The sequence below is a fragment of the Podarcis bocagei genome (assembly GCF_964188305.1).
Source record: "Podarcis bocagei genome assembly, chromosome: 15".
Lineage (NCBI taxonomy): Eukaryota > Metazoa > Chordata > Lepidosauria > Squamata > Lacertidae > Podarcis > Podarcis bocagei.
In genome coordinates this window covers 7,742,866-7,757,625 of record NC_138141.1, presented here as the reverse complement: position 1 = coordinate 7,757,625, position 14,760 = coordinate 7,742,866, and the positions used below count along the sequence as shown (strand labels likewise).

Below are 14,760 nucleotides of genomic sequence, written 5' to 3'. Positions count from 1 at the left end.
GTTTAACTTCAAAAATCCAGTCTAATAGAGGCCTTTAATTTCCTTGGTCTTTGCTGCTCCTCCCATTGTTCTTTCCGTGTCGTAGTTAGTCCTTTGTTCTTTTTATTCCTTACTTTCTCAGGTTTCTTGTCTTGTTCAGCTGCTAAAACGTTCTTATTCCGAGATCTGGTATCTCTACAGAGGTTTGTTGTTCAGGAACAAAAACTTACGTCCAGTCCCTTCCTTTCTTCAATAGAAAATTCTATTGTCTCCTTTTAATGTAAACACCTCTGTAGACAAAATACTATTTCAGTTTTGCAGCTTTCCCAGAAGATAAGTCCTGTGCAAATCCCAGAGTGATTTTCCACGTACGACCACTTGTAATGTCCCGAAACCCCTCTAGGGGGATTGTAGTAACTTTGTATCCTCTAATCCAAAAGTCAAATTGTTGTTCCTTATTTTCCGACAGTTTATATCCATATTGTGTCAAATTGTAACAGAATTAGCCAGCAAAATCCTTGTAACAAAGTCCTTTTTATATTCTCCAGCTTTGACAGCTACTTTGACAGCTGGCAAAGTCTCCGTCTCTCTTCGCCAGGCTCTACGAATCACCCCGGTTCCCAGGGGGGGTTGCATTTTCCCTCTCACCCTCCACTCTTCTCCTCCAGCACAGTTCTTGTAATTTCCCATCGTGGAATTAATGATTTTTATCAGCAATAAACTTCTCTTTCGATCTTGGTTACCCAGTCCTTGTTTTAGAATGTTTACAATCGGGGGGGGGACTGACTTCCTTTTTAGATCACCCCCGCTCGTGCCGAATCAAAAAAATTTTTCTTTTTTTCTCCTTTTGTACCCGGTTTCCCAATTACTCACGGGTTGTTGTTGATAGTCCGAATTTCCAATGGAAGAAGTCAGCGCGCTCCGTCGAATGGCATGCGGCTGCGCTCGGCAGGGAAAGCAGAGGACTCAAAGCACCACGCCGCTCCCCGGCACCCGATCCGAAGCCTTTAAAAAGGCTCCTTCACGAGTCGGGAGGGTGCTATTGGTGCCAGCCGAGTCACCCATGTCCACGGGCTCCGTGCCCGTGGTTTTTAAGGGTCCCCGCGTCGCCGGCGTGGTAGGACCCAGCCCCTGCCGAGCAGACTCCCTCCGGAGCTCGGAGGGAGTCCGCCATTCGGCGATGGCGCCAACCCGGATACTGCTCTAAATATATAGTGCCAAATGGGGCCCTAGGGTATCCAACCCCAGTCAGTGGCAGCATTCTGAATCATAATTTCTATTCTCCACAAAGTCCCCCACGTAGTATCACTCCAGAGCATGGGTAGGCAAACTAAGGCCCGGGGGCTGGATCCGGCCCAATCGCCTTCTAAATCCAGCCTGCGGATGGTCCGGGAATCAGTGTGCTTTTACATGAGTAGAATGTGTCCTTTTATTTACTGTATTTTTCGCTCTATAAGACGCACCAGACCACAAGATGCACCTAGTTTTTGGAGGAGGAAAACAAGAAAAAAAAATATTTTGAATCTCAGAAGCCAGAACAGCAAGAGGGATCACTGCCCAGTGAAAGCAGCAATCCCTCTTGCTGTTCTAGCTTCTGGGATAGCTGCGCAGCCTGCATTCGCTCCATAAGACGCACACACATTTCCTCTTACTTTTTAGGAGGGAAAAAGTGAGTCTTATAGAGCAAAAAACACAGTAAAATGCATCCCTGGGTTATTTGTGGGGCATAGGAATTCTTTTTTTTCTCTCTCCAAAATATCGTCCGGCCCCCCACAAGGTCTGAGGGACAGTGGACCGGCCCCCTGCTGAAAAAGTTTGCTGACCCCTGCTCCAGAGCATTGCAGACAACTACAGTGGTAGTTTCCAGACCTGACTTATAGCGCTAGGAACCCAGGGAAGACACTTATACCGACAAGCCCTGGCAGTTACCTTAAAGTACTGGATGATGACGCCAGGCCTGATTGAAACACTGAAGACTCAGGTATAGAAATGACTAGTTATACCTGCTGCTTAATTAAGAGTCTTCCCAGACTGCATAAGATGCCTTTTAGGGGGAATTCCACTTCTCATTGGTAAGGATATCTTCCTGGATTTCCTTGCATGACTCTTGCATGACTCTACTTCCAGCAGTGATTGATGACAGGTAAGTAGCCCATCCCATTCCCATAATGATTCAGCTAGAGGAGGGATGGAAGAAGGAAACTTTGCCAAAACATAACAGGTATACTTGGATGACAAGTTATTTCAGCCTCATAACTATACCAGATGTGGCGGTTTTCTGGGATCGTTCACTGCCTTCTGCCTTAGGGATTGTGCTCAGTGTCATCTGTGGGGTTCTCCAGAAGCTTTTATCCCTAAAAGTCTTGCAAATATCCCAAAAGGATGTTGGAGCATCCCACAATAAGCACAACTACTTTCTGTGGCCCACGCTTCCATATGTTAAAATCTGTGGCTCATGCTTCATATTCCAAAGAGGGAGGGGAGCTCTGATGGAATCCAAGCATTGACAAAATGAGAATGCTTTCGGGTAACCAGAAACTATGGACTGGGGTTGCAGTATATTCAGAAGATTCCTAAGGATCTAGCCTGGAGAACAAAGTATTTAAGCTGGCAATTCCAATTTAGTTACCCTTAACTAATAAGCCTCACTGATCATAGCATTGTAGTGCCAGAACAGGAACAGTCAATGTGGTTTCCTTCAGATGTTGCTGGACTTCAATCACAGAGCTGTAGAGCTGGAAAGCACCCCTTCGAATTCTATTCACCAGCATAGTCAACAAGCAGAAATGATGAGAGTTCATTGGGATGGCCCACATTGGCTACCGCGGTGTTAGAAATTCATTCAAGGAGTTATATTTTCAGCTGGAGAAGGATGAAGAAGCTGTAGGTGACTCGTTAAAACAGATGGCAGTGAACTGAAGTTCGCATGTTGTTGTTTTTATCCTGTGTGTAGGAATTCGTGTTGCACCAAGTGAACATCAAGGTCAGGGGCTCCTCATCGTACCAGTATCAGCGCAGGACTTTACAGAACCTCAGAGATTACGTAGCGTTCAAATGAAATTTTGCCTAGTCCTCAGAGCAAGTGTCAAACCATAGTTCTTCATGAGCTGCTTGTCCTCGGACGCCCTCTAGTGGAACAAAGCTGTTCAAAAAACAAAATTTTGACAAGGTGGTGGGAAAGAATTGGGAGTTCCATACTCACCCTTGTGCAGTGACGGCATCTGGGTAAGTATTTGGGGCAAAACACCAGAGCTACAGTATTGTTGTTGTTGTTGTTGTTGTTGTCGTCGTCATTATCATCATTATCATTATTATTCTCGTTATTATGCAAGACAGATGTTCCACCAGGCCTTTCCTCCACAGTCTGACCCCCTCCTTCAGTAATCCTCACAGAACTCTAGCCCAATGGTTGCCATTAATTTGATTTTGAATTGATTTTAGAATACATTTCAATTGATTGATTGTGATTTTATGTGAACTGTGTTGCTTTTATTGTTAGCTGCTCTGAGCCCAGCTTCAGCTGGGGAGGGCGGAATATAAATTATTACTATTATTGTTGTTGTTATCATCATCATCAGTTTCTACACTGCCCTTCATCCATAGAGTTCAAGGCAGTTCACCACGTAAAAACACAAGGTATAAAACACAAAATACAGAATAAAAACAAGAATTAAAACCAAACCAATAACCCCCACCCCCCTTTTCGCTTGTGGCATCCTTTGTTCAATCCCAAGTAAACTAGGGGGTGGGATCTGGTATGAAGGCCCTCCAGATGTTGTTGGACTGACTCGCTTTAGCCCCAGCCAGTATGGCCAGCAGTCAGGGATGATGGGAGTTGGAGCCCAACATCTGGGAACCACAGTTTCCCATTCCTGATCTAGTGCATCATACCATCTCCAACAGTGACCAGCCAGATGCTTCTAGGAATCCCACCAGCAAAGCAGAAAAGGCTTAAAATATGAATGCAAAATAAGCACAAGGAGCCTTCACAGCAGCAGTCAGTTATGATAGCACAATCATCTTAGCAAGGCTGCATAAATAAACATTGGTAGTGGGATAAGAAACCATTGTCTGTATTCAAAATTGGATGAACGGAACGGAACTTCCGAGTAAATTGTGATTTAGAAAGGGATTTTGAAGGGAAACTCCAGCATGACACTGCTGAATTGCAGCTTATTAAGATGTTCAATTATAAGATGACTGAGTTATCACCAGTTTATTGCTGTTGCAGTAGCAGGGCATGTTTTGAGGTGGAGCCACAGACCAGCACTCCTTATAACCGTGTCACCACTGCTTATCCAGACACACTGGAGGCAGGGAGCTCAGAGCAACACAAAAGCATCAGCAGGGTCATTAATCTGGTTTCCCCGCTGGTACACCCAGGAAACTCTTTCTCGCTGCCTCGTCCAGGTAAGAAGCAATAACAGCAGAGTCAGGGAGGCACCAATGGAAAAATGTTTCAAATACGACTTAAAGGCATAGCATGAACCTAGCCTTAGTCGCTAAGGTGCCACAAGACATGTTCTTGTTTCTGCTACAGCAAATTAACATGGCCCTGGAATGGTTACTGATCTGTGACTGATTGGTAAACAGCACAGTACATTTTTGTACATAGTGGTGCAAGTCAGTAATTTTGGGTTGTATACCCAAATCACATCCAAAACAAGTTGTTTCCTTCAAAAAATGTGCTTTGAATGTGCTTTAAAGGTAGAGTGTGTACACAGCCATAGACTCTCACTTAATGGGGGTGGAGGTAGGCTTAGATGATAAGGTGCGCTATTTTATTTACTTCACAATGTTATGGTAAAGGTAAAGGACCCCTGGACAGTCTTGATCCAAATTGGTTCCGGCACATTCCTGCTTCACAGCACAGGGAAGTGAGTGGTGTCAAAGCTTAACTGTCACAGGACTTCACAAGCCATGTGCTTCTTAAGCTGCAATGAGCTACGTTTATCAACCTGATCTAGGTTTCGTGGAAGCATTTAGGAGCCAAAGCTGCCTCAAATTGTGGAATTTGAGTAGTTGAAAAGATTTCTTCTGCAAACAGCCATCGCCCCGCCCCCCGCAAAAAACAAAACAAAAACACATCTTGCTAGATTATTACCGGTATTTTTTGTGTTCCATTACTTCCTTGCAGGAAGAGGGAGCCTGACCTTAGCCCCTGCTCCATATTCTGGAGTGGGCTTCAAAAATGATTTTAGAATTTGCTCTCTAGATTTAAATGACCACCTTTTGAGTCTTCACTCAAAACATTTACAAGGGCACCCTTATGGGGTTCACATTTTCTCCTAATCCTATTTAATTTCCACAACAGCTGCACGCTGTACACTTTGGATGTGAAGCCTTGTCAACAAACAACAGGGGTGGGTCAGGGGAAGGAAAAAGGCAGTAGTAAGGAAAAAAGGTGGTACAGAAATTTAATAGAAGAAAGGCATGCCAGAGAGAGATGGTAGGAAGAGACTGCAGAGTGGAAGACACGAGAGAAGGCAAAGAGCTACTGTTCAATGGTTGAACACGTTTTGCCTGCAGAAGGTTCAAATAAGGCTGTGAATGCCCCTTTCTTGAACCCCTGGAGAGCTTCTCCCAGTTGGCATAGACAATTCTAAGCTAGATGGAATCAATGATCTGTTTAAGGCAGCTTTCTATTTTGCTAAGGGAGCACTTGCAAAGATTCTCCCAGTGCTCACTGACTGGTTAGCTAGGAGGCAGAAGGGGAGAGGAAGCTTCTATGTAAGAACATAAGAAGCAGTCCTGGATCAGACTAAAGGCCCATTTAATCCAGCGTCTGTTCTCAGATCGGCCTACCAGAGGCCTATGGGAAACCCACAAGCAGGAAAGGAACACAGTAATACTGGAATTTACCAGCCAAAATCTTTGCTGCAAGCCTCTCTCTCTATAAACTTGCACAATCTTAAGTGGTAATTAAAACTACACTATCTTTTTAGGTTCTTTCAAGCCTACCAATTCTAGGATCATTGAATAATGTCTGCTTCTTAAAACCCATAAGGCTTCATGTACAAACAGCTCTCACAATAGAAGTTTCAGTTGCATATGAAGCCCTTTTTCTTTCACACTTTGGAATCACCATAATGAAATCCAGCCCTTGTACAGCAGAGAATCATTTCTATCAGTATGGACTAAGGAACCATTCTGATATAGCGTGCAATAATGTGGATTGTATATACAGCATTCTTCACTTAAAGTTTGTGAAGATAGGCAAAGAAACACAAGTGTTCTCATAAGTTTAAATAACTTTATTTTTAACATTTCACAAGGATGAAGGTCTTCGTAAAAAAACCAAAAACACAATGGGATTAAGTACCAAGAGTAACAAGGCAGAATATAAATATACATTCAAATACTTCAACATTAAGCACTGAGCAAATGTTTGCACAAGGGGAAATATCCCTCACAATGTACCACACTTTTCACAAAATTCAGCATTTCAATGTCAGGATTGCGTAAGTCACAGATACCAAAGAGAAGGCACAGATTGCAAGGTATCCTTGCTGTGTATTGCCCAAATCTCATCAAAATGTATACAACTGAGCAGACCTTTATATGAAGAATGGTCAGCAGATTTGGGCCCAGTGAGAATACTCCCTCTTGCATGTGGCACATTGTGTTGCCAGCTGCAGCCCCGTGGTCCCTGGAGATTTTAGGACAGGTTAGAAACTAGAAGATTTTCACCATCTGCTGGAAGCTGGTCCTGAACTATTTCTATTAAAACGGTCAACACTATTTGTTACTAGATCCATTCCTACTGAATATGTATTAAACACAAATGTCCACTGTACTTTGGGACCATATAACCATCAGGAATAAACATTTTCTAGTACACAGTAAAACTGTATTTCAATAAAATACTTGTTCCCAAAAGCATGATCCTGTGTGCTTATGGCTCCAGCAGGAGCCAAAAGACATGAAGCCTCTTAAAATAAAGTTTTTAAAAAGCAATTTGGTTCTTTTAAATGAGATATACTAGCTTTAAAAAGATGCCCAAGCGTCTAGATGCTGGTTTTACACGCCAGAAGTTTGCCTTTACAGACTTTATGGTCCAGCTATTATGGAGCCACAGATATCTGAAAACACCACAGGCCCTGGAGATTTTAGATACGGTAAACAACAGTTCCTCCCCTTTCAATCACCTGAATTCATTGACCTAGTTGAGGAAAGGTGACAGCATCAGCCAGAGGATTTCATCAAGAGAATTAGCACTATGCAAGAAGATCGACAAATCTATTCAACAAGCACCACATTCCATGTAGGGCAACAGGAACATGGAGTCCAAGCTCACAGTCCAAGTCTTATATTCAAACCTTACAGTATTAATTTTTCTACCAACCTCCAAACTATGTACTTAGGGCTCTCATTGCATAAATATTGCCATGTCAAATGAGGAATAAACGAGAGGAACCACTTAGCTGTTCCTATTCTTTGGTGTTTGCAAATGAGATTGCACAGTATCAAGAGCAATTAAGAGTGCACCATTGAGAAAAAGTCAAGATGTATGGGTGATATCGGATCATGTCATACTAAGAGCAGGCCCACAACAATCAAGAGTCCTTAGTCATTGATTACAAGAGGTCTACTCCCATGTATGACTTGCTTAGAATCAACCCCTCTTTGATTACCTGAGAAGTTTATAATCCAGTGTTGTGACTGAATACAAAGGGAGGGCTGAAGAGATATTCAGTGCCAAGCTCATCCCTCTTGAAAGTGCATAGGCAGAAAATGAAGAATGGCTACAGTCAAAAGCATGAAAATTAATCCGTCCACGTCTTCAGACATCACTTTGATTGCTGTTTGGCTGCCTGCATTTGTAGCTCAGATTTTCAACAAAATATTTTTTTTAATCACAGTTGATCTGACTGGAAGCCAAAAGTGCATATACAAGCTTCAGCTTGCAAAAGGCCATGCTACACCTTATAGTTGCTATCTTCAAATAGTTCAATATCCCATACAATGGTCAATATGGATTTCACCCCCAATGCCTAGTGATGGTGGATGTATTGTTTTATTAGGAAACCTACAAAAGTTAATCCTTTGGAAACTTTAAACTCATATACTGGGCTAGTGCCCCATCCAGAGTAAGGGACCACGATGTAAAGTTACCCTTTAAAAATTAAGGGGCAGATGGAGATACTGAAATTAAGAATTCAATCTTCAACCCAGGACAAAAATCCATAAAAAACTATAAAATCAGAAAAAGTCTCCAGTTTTTTTAGTCTGCAGCAGAAATTGCAGAAATTCTGACTATTCACATCTTCCAGCAATTTATGCAGCAGCATAAACAGAATCTTTTGTAACTGAGGAAAGTGTCGTCTGACTACAGAAACTGTTCTATCATACAGATACAGAAACTGGAACCAAAAGAGGCACAGTGAGACATTGCACACATACAGCTTTGTGCTAAGCCTCTCTTATGGGGTCGAGAAACATGTGGTCATCCAGATACCTCTGGGCTCCCAATGGCCATCTGTGAGGAGGATGGGAGTCGAGTCCAAGCACATTGGGAGGGCCAGATGCCCTATGCCTGCCCTACTTATTCCTCCTAGTTGGTTTGAGCTACAAGGCAATACATTCAAAAGCTGCTCAAAGGTAGAGCAGAGACATTTGGAACTGCAAAAGAATGAAACATATAATAAAGAAACTGGGCATAAACAAGATAAGATCAACGTTCTCTAATCAGGAATTTCTGAAACAGAAAAGATGTGGAAAGAAGTATTACAAAAAACCTGGGGAAATTGACGGAAGCTACATACTTTAGCTGACAGTAGAAATGTGTTTTTATCTGCATTTCAACCCTTTCATAATAATAATATAAAAAACTTCTGAAAAATTTTATCAGCATGTTGAGGAACTGGTCAAAAATGAAACTTTTACAATAGAAAGTATTCACAAATGGAAAGGCACCTGGGATTATTGAATCAGAGAAATTTGTTCAGTCTCTTTGATTCGATATACTTAGATGCTTTTCCTGTATTCAAAAATAAAGATCTAAGCAGACTTCTGAACAGAGGGGTAACATACCCAAAGACAAAAGGGAAAGATCAGCAATTCAAAAGTAAAGTTAAGAACGAAAGAAAAGTAATCAAATCTGGGAAATAAGAAGAAAGATGCTTCTATGGAACAAACATATTAAAAGTAAAAATTTCAATGACGAGGGATTAATGTGTACCTCCAAAGTCAGCTACTGAAAACCCACAGGTTTGAGCATTTTAACACCTATGAGGAAATGCAGGGGGAATGCCCCTCTCGTCTAACTGTACTTAAAGCAACCAGCTGCAATGAAGCAAGCCAGCCAGACTGCCGCTTCTGGCAATTAGTTTAAATCAGTATTGCTTTCAAAAGTTTAATATGTCCTGTACTGACTACCATAAGACATGGAAGTCAGTTTAGTGCTTAGAAGCTAACCTCCTCTTACTCAAATGACATTTCATTTTGATAGTGGTATCACGGCACTCCAGCAGGGTTTGCTCGCACAACCACCATCACTTTTTATTTCTTAACTATGGATCTTCCTCACTTCCCAAAGGCAAATGCAGGCAATTTTGAACAACTGGCAGGAAACCTGCACAGCTTAAGCCCCACCCAAATGAATGAGCTGTTTTCTTAATAATTACTGATTCAGTGGAGCTAGAACAACAGAAATTCCTAATGGACTGGGCTGCTTGTATGCAGAGAGGCAACCAGCTTTCAGGTGGAAATGCTTATTTCCCAGGAACTCAAATCCAAACAAGGTACTTCATAAATATTTATTCATCCAGTATATCTAATGTAAATATGATTGCTTATATTGCACTAAAACTTAATATCCTAAAAGAGTCAAGAAATCAGGAGTTGAAAAACTATAGAGAAGTATTCATTTTTTGACTAAACCCTTAAAAATGTGCCCCTTGGAGCTTATTCACAGATAAAATCTGGCTCACAACTCCTTCCACAGTCCCATAATTTCAGGCCTTTCACCTGCGGAGCAGCAAAACATGTACAGTGTACTAAAAGGTGTTTTTTTTAACACTATTGACTTTGTAGATTATGTAAGGCAGTCTTCAAGGTAAGGCAACTCTATCCTAAGACAAGTAAATAATAACCTGTTTCGGTACAAGCAGCTTTTCCACATTCACTACTTCCAAAGTTTGAGTAAGAAAGCCACTGATTAGGTGAAATTGGTTCCTTCACATCTTTCCAGCTTTCTTATTCACATGAGCTTGAGCTCGAAGAATGTTAGGGGTTTCCTCCATAACTCTGACAAGCAAGTTATCAATGTAGTCTTCCAGCTCCCGCACCTGCTGATCTCGCTTTGCAATCACATCTTTCTGCTTCAAGACCAGCTGGATCAGCTCGCTGTGTGTCAGCTGACCATAAGCATAGGCGGGATCTGAAGGATCATATTTCTTTAGGAAGGAAGAATGAACAGGTTAAAGTCATTTTGATATCAAGCACTGTTGCAAGGGTGGCGTCAAAGGATCAGAAGGAAGGTATAGAAACCTTTGGTTTCAGGGATTACTGGGGAATCCCAGGAATGATGTCAGAGCAAAGAGGTCATCTGTCAAAGCATCTTAAAAGCTACTGAAGATTCACAAAAAAACTAGAATTTCAGGATTTGCCAGTAAGTACTTTTATGGCATGCAGACAAATGTGCATACAAGGTTTCTGTACACCTGCCTTCAACTATTTCTTCCCAGTAATAAACATGGAAAAGTGAAGATAAGACCCTCCTCAAAATATGCGAAAAGTACTAAATAAATACAAAGCAGCAGCAGCAGTAGTGGTTGTAAGTGATAATAATTCAGGTTTTGTGCTCAAACACCAAACAGATCATTTGCAATATTAGATGGAGGCACTAAATCACTAAACCTTGCTTATCTGAAAACAAAAATCCCTTTCAGGCCAAAGTCCTTTGGTGAAGATAGCAAGTTTTGAGCCTGGGGAATTCATACCCACTCACAGATCTAAACGTGTATCAGTAAAAGGCTCAGAAAATTGCCCAGATGGGTAGGATAGCAGGGGCAGGGGGAATCGTACAACTAGAAAACTTGAACACATTTCTGTCTCCAAACGACTATACCCCTTTGCAGTTTGTCTAATCCCGCCAATAAATTTACAAGCTTCCTAACTCAAGGCACAGACCACCCAATTAGGTTTTAAAACATAGTATGTCTTAAATTACCTTTATGTCGGCTTCATTTTGGTTATCCATGATCTTTGATGTTATGCTCTGGTTTTTTGCAGGTGATTTGCTTGTTGTAGTATGCATTGGTTTCACAGGATGAAGTCTGAAAGAAGCACACACAATTAGTTCAGGCAATCCTATAGTACTTTGTACCTGAACAATTTTGTGCAGTTCTACTTTTGGTCTGAAGGGACACGGGTGGTGCTGTGGGTTAAACCACAGAGCCTAGGACTTGCCAATCAGAAAGTTTGCGGTTCGAACCCCCGCGACAGGGTGAGCTCCCGGTGCTCGCTCCCTGCTCCTGCCAACCTAGCAGTTTGAAAGCACGCATGCAAGTAAATAGGTAACGTTCTGGCAGGAAGGTAAATGGCATTTCCGTGCGCTGCTCTGGTTTCGCCAGAAGCAGCTTAGTCATGCTGGCCACATGCCCTGGAAGCTGTACGCCGGCTCCCTTGGCCAATAAAGTGAGATCGGCCAGATTCGACCACAACTGGACCTAATGGTCAGGGGTCCCTTTACCTTTACATTTGGTCTTGCATGAAGCACTGCATGCACACATGTTCCTGCTTTGGCTTCTAAAAAGAATAAAGTACATTTTCCTCTTCTACGTACCTCTATTAGTGCAAGTTTAGATTTTATATTTACTGTTAAAACAGAAGATTTATTCTGCCCTCCTCTCTACACTTCAAGACTGATTAAGAAGCTCTCAAATGAAAAATTTTACTTACCTATTTATTTACATCCCTTCAAGGACCTTGAATACATGCCCACCCAACCCCAATTTTCCTCACTACCACCCTGTGAAGGAGGTTGGACATAGAGATAAGAGACTGGCCTATCACTGAGTGGAATCCTAGTCTGACACTCTTGATGGTTCTAAACATCTGTTCCTCCCCCCCCCCCCCAATAAAATATGGTTGGTTCCTTGGATATTTGTGTAGTTACCCAGATGTTTAGCAAGTGTGAAAAATAGAGTTTTCAACAAAGTTTATTGCAAAAGTTTGCCTTGATTTCTTTTTTAGTTAAATTACACCCGTGGGACACTTCAGAAATCTAGGTAACACAAAACCTGTGCCGCAGTAAATTGCACTGCACTTATGATCACAACTAACACCGCTTTTAAAAAAAGTTAAGCATTTATCCAACTGCTGCTTTCACTTATTTTGGCAGAACATGAAAACTATATTTAGTATTTTAACAGGACAGTGGGTAAAGTAAAATTAGAGGTAAAATATGAAGTGCTGGTTCCTGTTTATGATACCTTTATTGTCATGTTACAACAATGTGAAAATAGAGTCTGATTACTGCCTAAGCAAAACAAACCTTTGCTCAGTTTCATTCCTTCATTGACATTGCTACAAGAAATAGATACAGATCAACAGGGAAAGATTTTCACCTGTCCATAGGACACAAAATCCCTTACTGCATTAAAAAGGGGAGGGAAGAATCAAAGCCATGCACAGTATAGCACTTGAGCCTTTATCTTTGCTCCCCCCCCCAATTCCTCTCACCTGAGCTTAGCAGGATAAGTTCCGTCACTCTGCAGATTCTGATTGGGATGTGTTTCAGAGGGTGAAACCCATGCCTGGAGCAGCTTCTTCTTGCCAGAGGGATCCACTTTGGTACCCAAGCCCTCTGCTGTAGCTTTTTTCGTAGGCTCTGCTCTATTACAGCCAGAAGCATCAGATTGGAAAGAACTAATAGAGTGAGAAGAACTGGGCAGAGGAGAAAGATGAACAGGCTTAACAGAGAACTCAGGACTATCACCCTGTCTATTTTCTTTTAAGCTGTCAGCGTTCTTCTGCTCCAATCCCTTTACATCATGGCTTGCATTTTCAAGGGCTCGTGCTGAAGGTGCAACCAATGGTTTGTTTAGTTCAAATCCATCACCAGGAGCACTTGTCTTCATGAGAAGCGATACAGTCTGCCTCTCACCAGTCGCCTTTTTATTTGCTGTCAGCTCTCCCCCCTCAATGGAGGAATGTAACTCTGAGGAAACATCTCTACTCCTGGACAAATCTCCAGAAACTGCAATCTTTTCAGTACCCTGGGGATAATCACTCAGCTGCTCATCATCTGATCCCACTTCTGGAATAACAGAAAGGGTGGTGGGTTTTACATTCAGATCTCCAGGGATCAAACTGCCAGGCTGTGTGCTTGTTGCATAGTGAGGGAGATCGGTACTAATACTTTGAGAGGACTCCATGGTTCCACCATCTCTTCTAGAACTAAGTATATTGGATACTGAAGTTGCTAACGAGCTATCGCTTGTTAGTTTTTCACTAGAGATGAAAGAATTTTCTGCAGAAAATTCTTTATATGTAGAGGCAGAGCTTGACCCATTTTCTGTTTCTGATTCATCCATCAAAGAAACAGATACACTCTTTTTTTGTTTTAGGGCACTTCTTGGTGCTGGCTTTGGGGGCTCAGAGAGAGAACTGCTACCCGACACAGTCCTCGGCATGTTCGGCAAAGGCACGAGAATTCTCGGAGTTGGAACCGGTGGCTCTACTTTAACTGAGAAGCCGGCTTCAGCCTGTCTTTCCAAAGGACCCTCACTGTTATGAAGAGATTGTACGTTTCCATTATGGGGCTCAGGTGCAGCACAATGTTCTACATATAGTTCAGGGCTTCGCCCCTCATTCCTTTCAGTGGGATTTATTGAAATCTTGTTTTCATCATGCCAGCTCTCAACTGAATCTTCACCATCTGAAGCATCGTCGCCACTACTCCCCACATTTTCATCCTCAAGGGCAAAGGTTACCGACTTCTTTATGCTCCCTCGGTTTTCCTTAAATGGTGGCACTATGTGCACTTTGTCATCGCCCTGAGACTTCAGGATGAGTCCAACCCTATCATAAAACCGTGAAGGGTGACTGCCAGCTAGAGATCCAGGAAAACTGGATACAGGATCTATCTGGTTAGTTAAACCTTCCTTTTGGGGCTTGTCTGAAGGAACAACATGAGCGTGCTTGGAATCATCAAGGTTTCCTGCTAAGGAGGAAGTAGAGAAAGATGCTGGAGGACTGTTAAAACTTTCAGAGTCCTCTCCCACTTTAGACACGGGAGAATTATCAATATCAGAAAGCTGAAAAGCAGAAGGATCCAACTCAAGAACAGAAGTTGCAGGCAGGGGAGACTTAGCAGAGTTTGAAGAATCCTCTATCTGGGATTCTTGTTCCCTTTTAGGAGCAAATGGTTTATTTTCATTTCCAGAAGCAGAAGAAGTAGCTATAAAGCATTCAGTATCTTGCTTGGATTTCTGTCCCCATTTAATAGTGAAAGGATTGTTGTCACTAGCAAACCTATCAGTGTCCCGAGGTTGCTCTTCTGGATCAAATTTAGAGATAAAAGGGTTGTTTTTATTAGAGTGATAGGAAGGAGAGAAAAGAGAAGCAGAAGGAGGTGCAGAAATAGCAGAAGTGGCTTTGGTTTCATCCTCTGAAGACACGCCCAGTCTGTAAAAAGGGACAAAATAAAACCTGCATGTCAGTTGCAGATGCAACGTAAGACAGGCAGAAACATTTTGAAGACAAGTTCAACAAGGCTGCTGCATGTTAAGTGAATAGGAAAGGTGTAGGGTTTTAGCAAACCACCCCCTTCAT

The 14,760-nt window shown here is 42.2% G+C and overlaps 1 protein-coding gene across 8 annotated transcripts in view; it reads right to left on the bottom strand.

The window, feature by feature from the left end:
• The window catches only part of LOC308574128 (rab11 family-interacting protein 1-like), a 190,536-nt gene that overhangs the window by 164,926 nt on the left and 10,850 nt on the right, over window positions 1–14,760 (bottom strand). For 5 of the 8 annotated variants that reach the window (XM_081171608.1, XM_081171603.1, XM_081171607.1 and 2 more), the window contains 3 exons: window positions 12,667–14,613; window positions 11,153–11,258; window positions 6,213–10,376 (listed from right to left, as the gene is read on the bottom strand). In XM_081171608.1, coding sequence (XP_081027734.1) covers window positions 10,158–10,376; window positions 11,153–11,258; window positions 12,667–14,613 — 2,272 coding nt within the window. In that variant the 3' untranslated portion in view covers window positions 6,213–10,157. Of the gene's footprint in view, window positions 1–6,212; window positions 10,377–11,152; window positions 11,259–11,674; window positions 11,731–12,666; window positions 14,614–14,760 lie in introns of those variants that run through there. The other 3 variants (XM_081171604.1, XM_081171605.1, XM_081171610.1) reach the window with 3 other exon arrangements.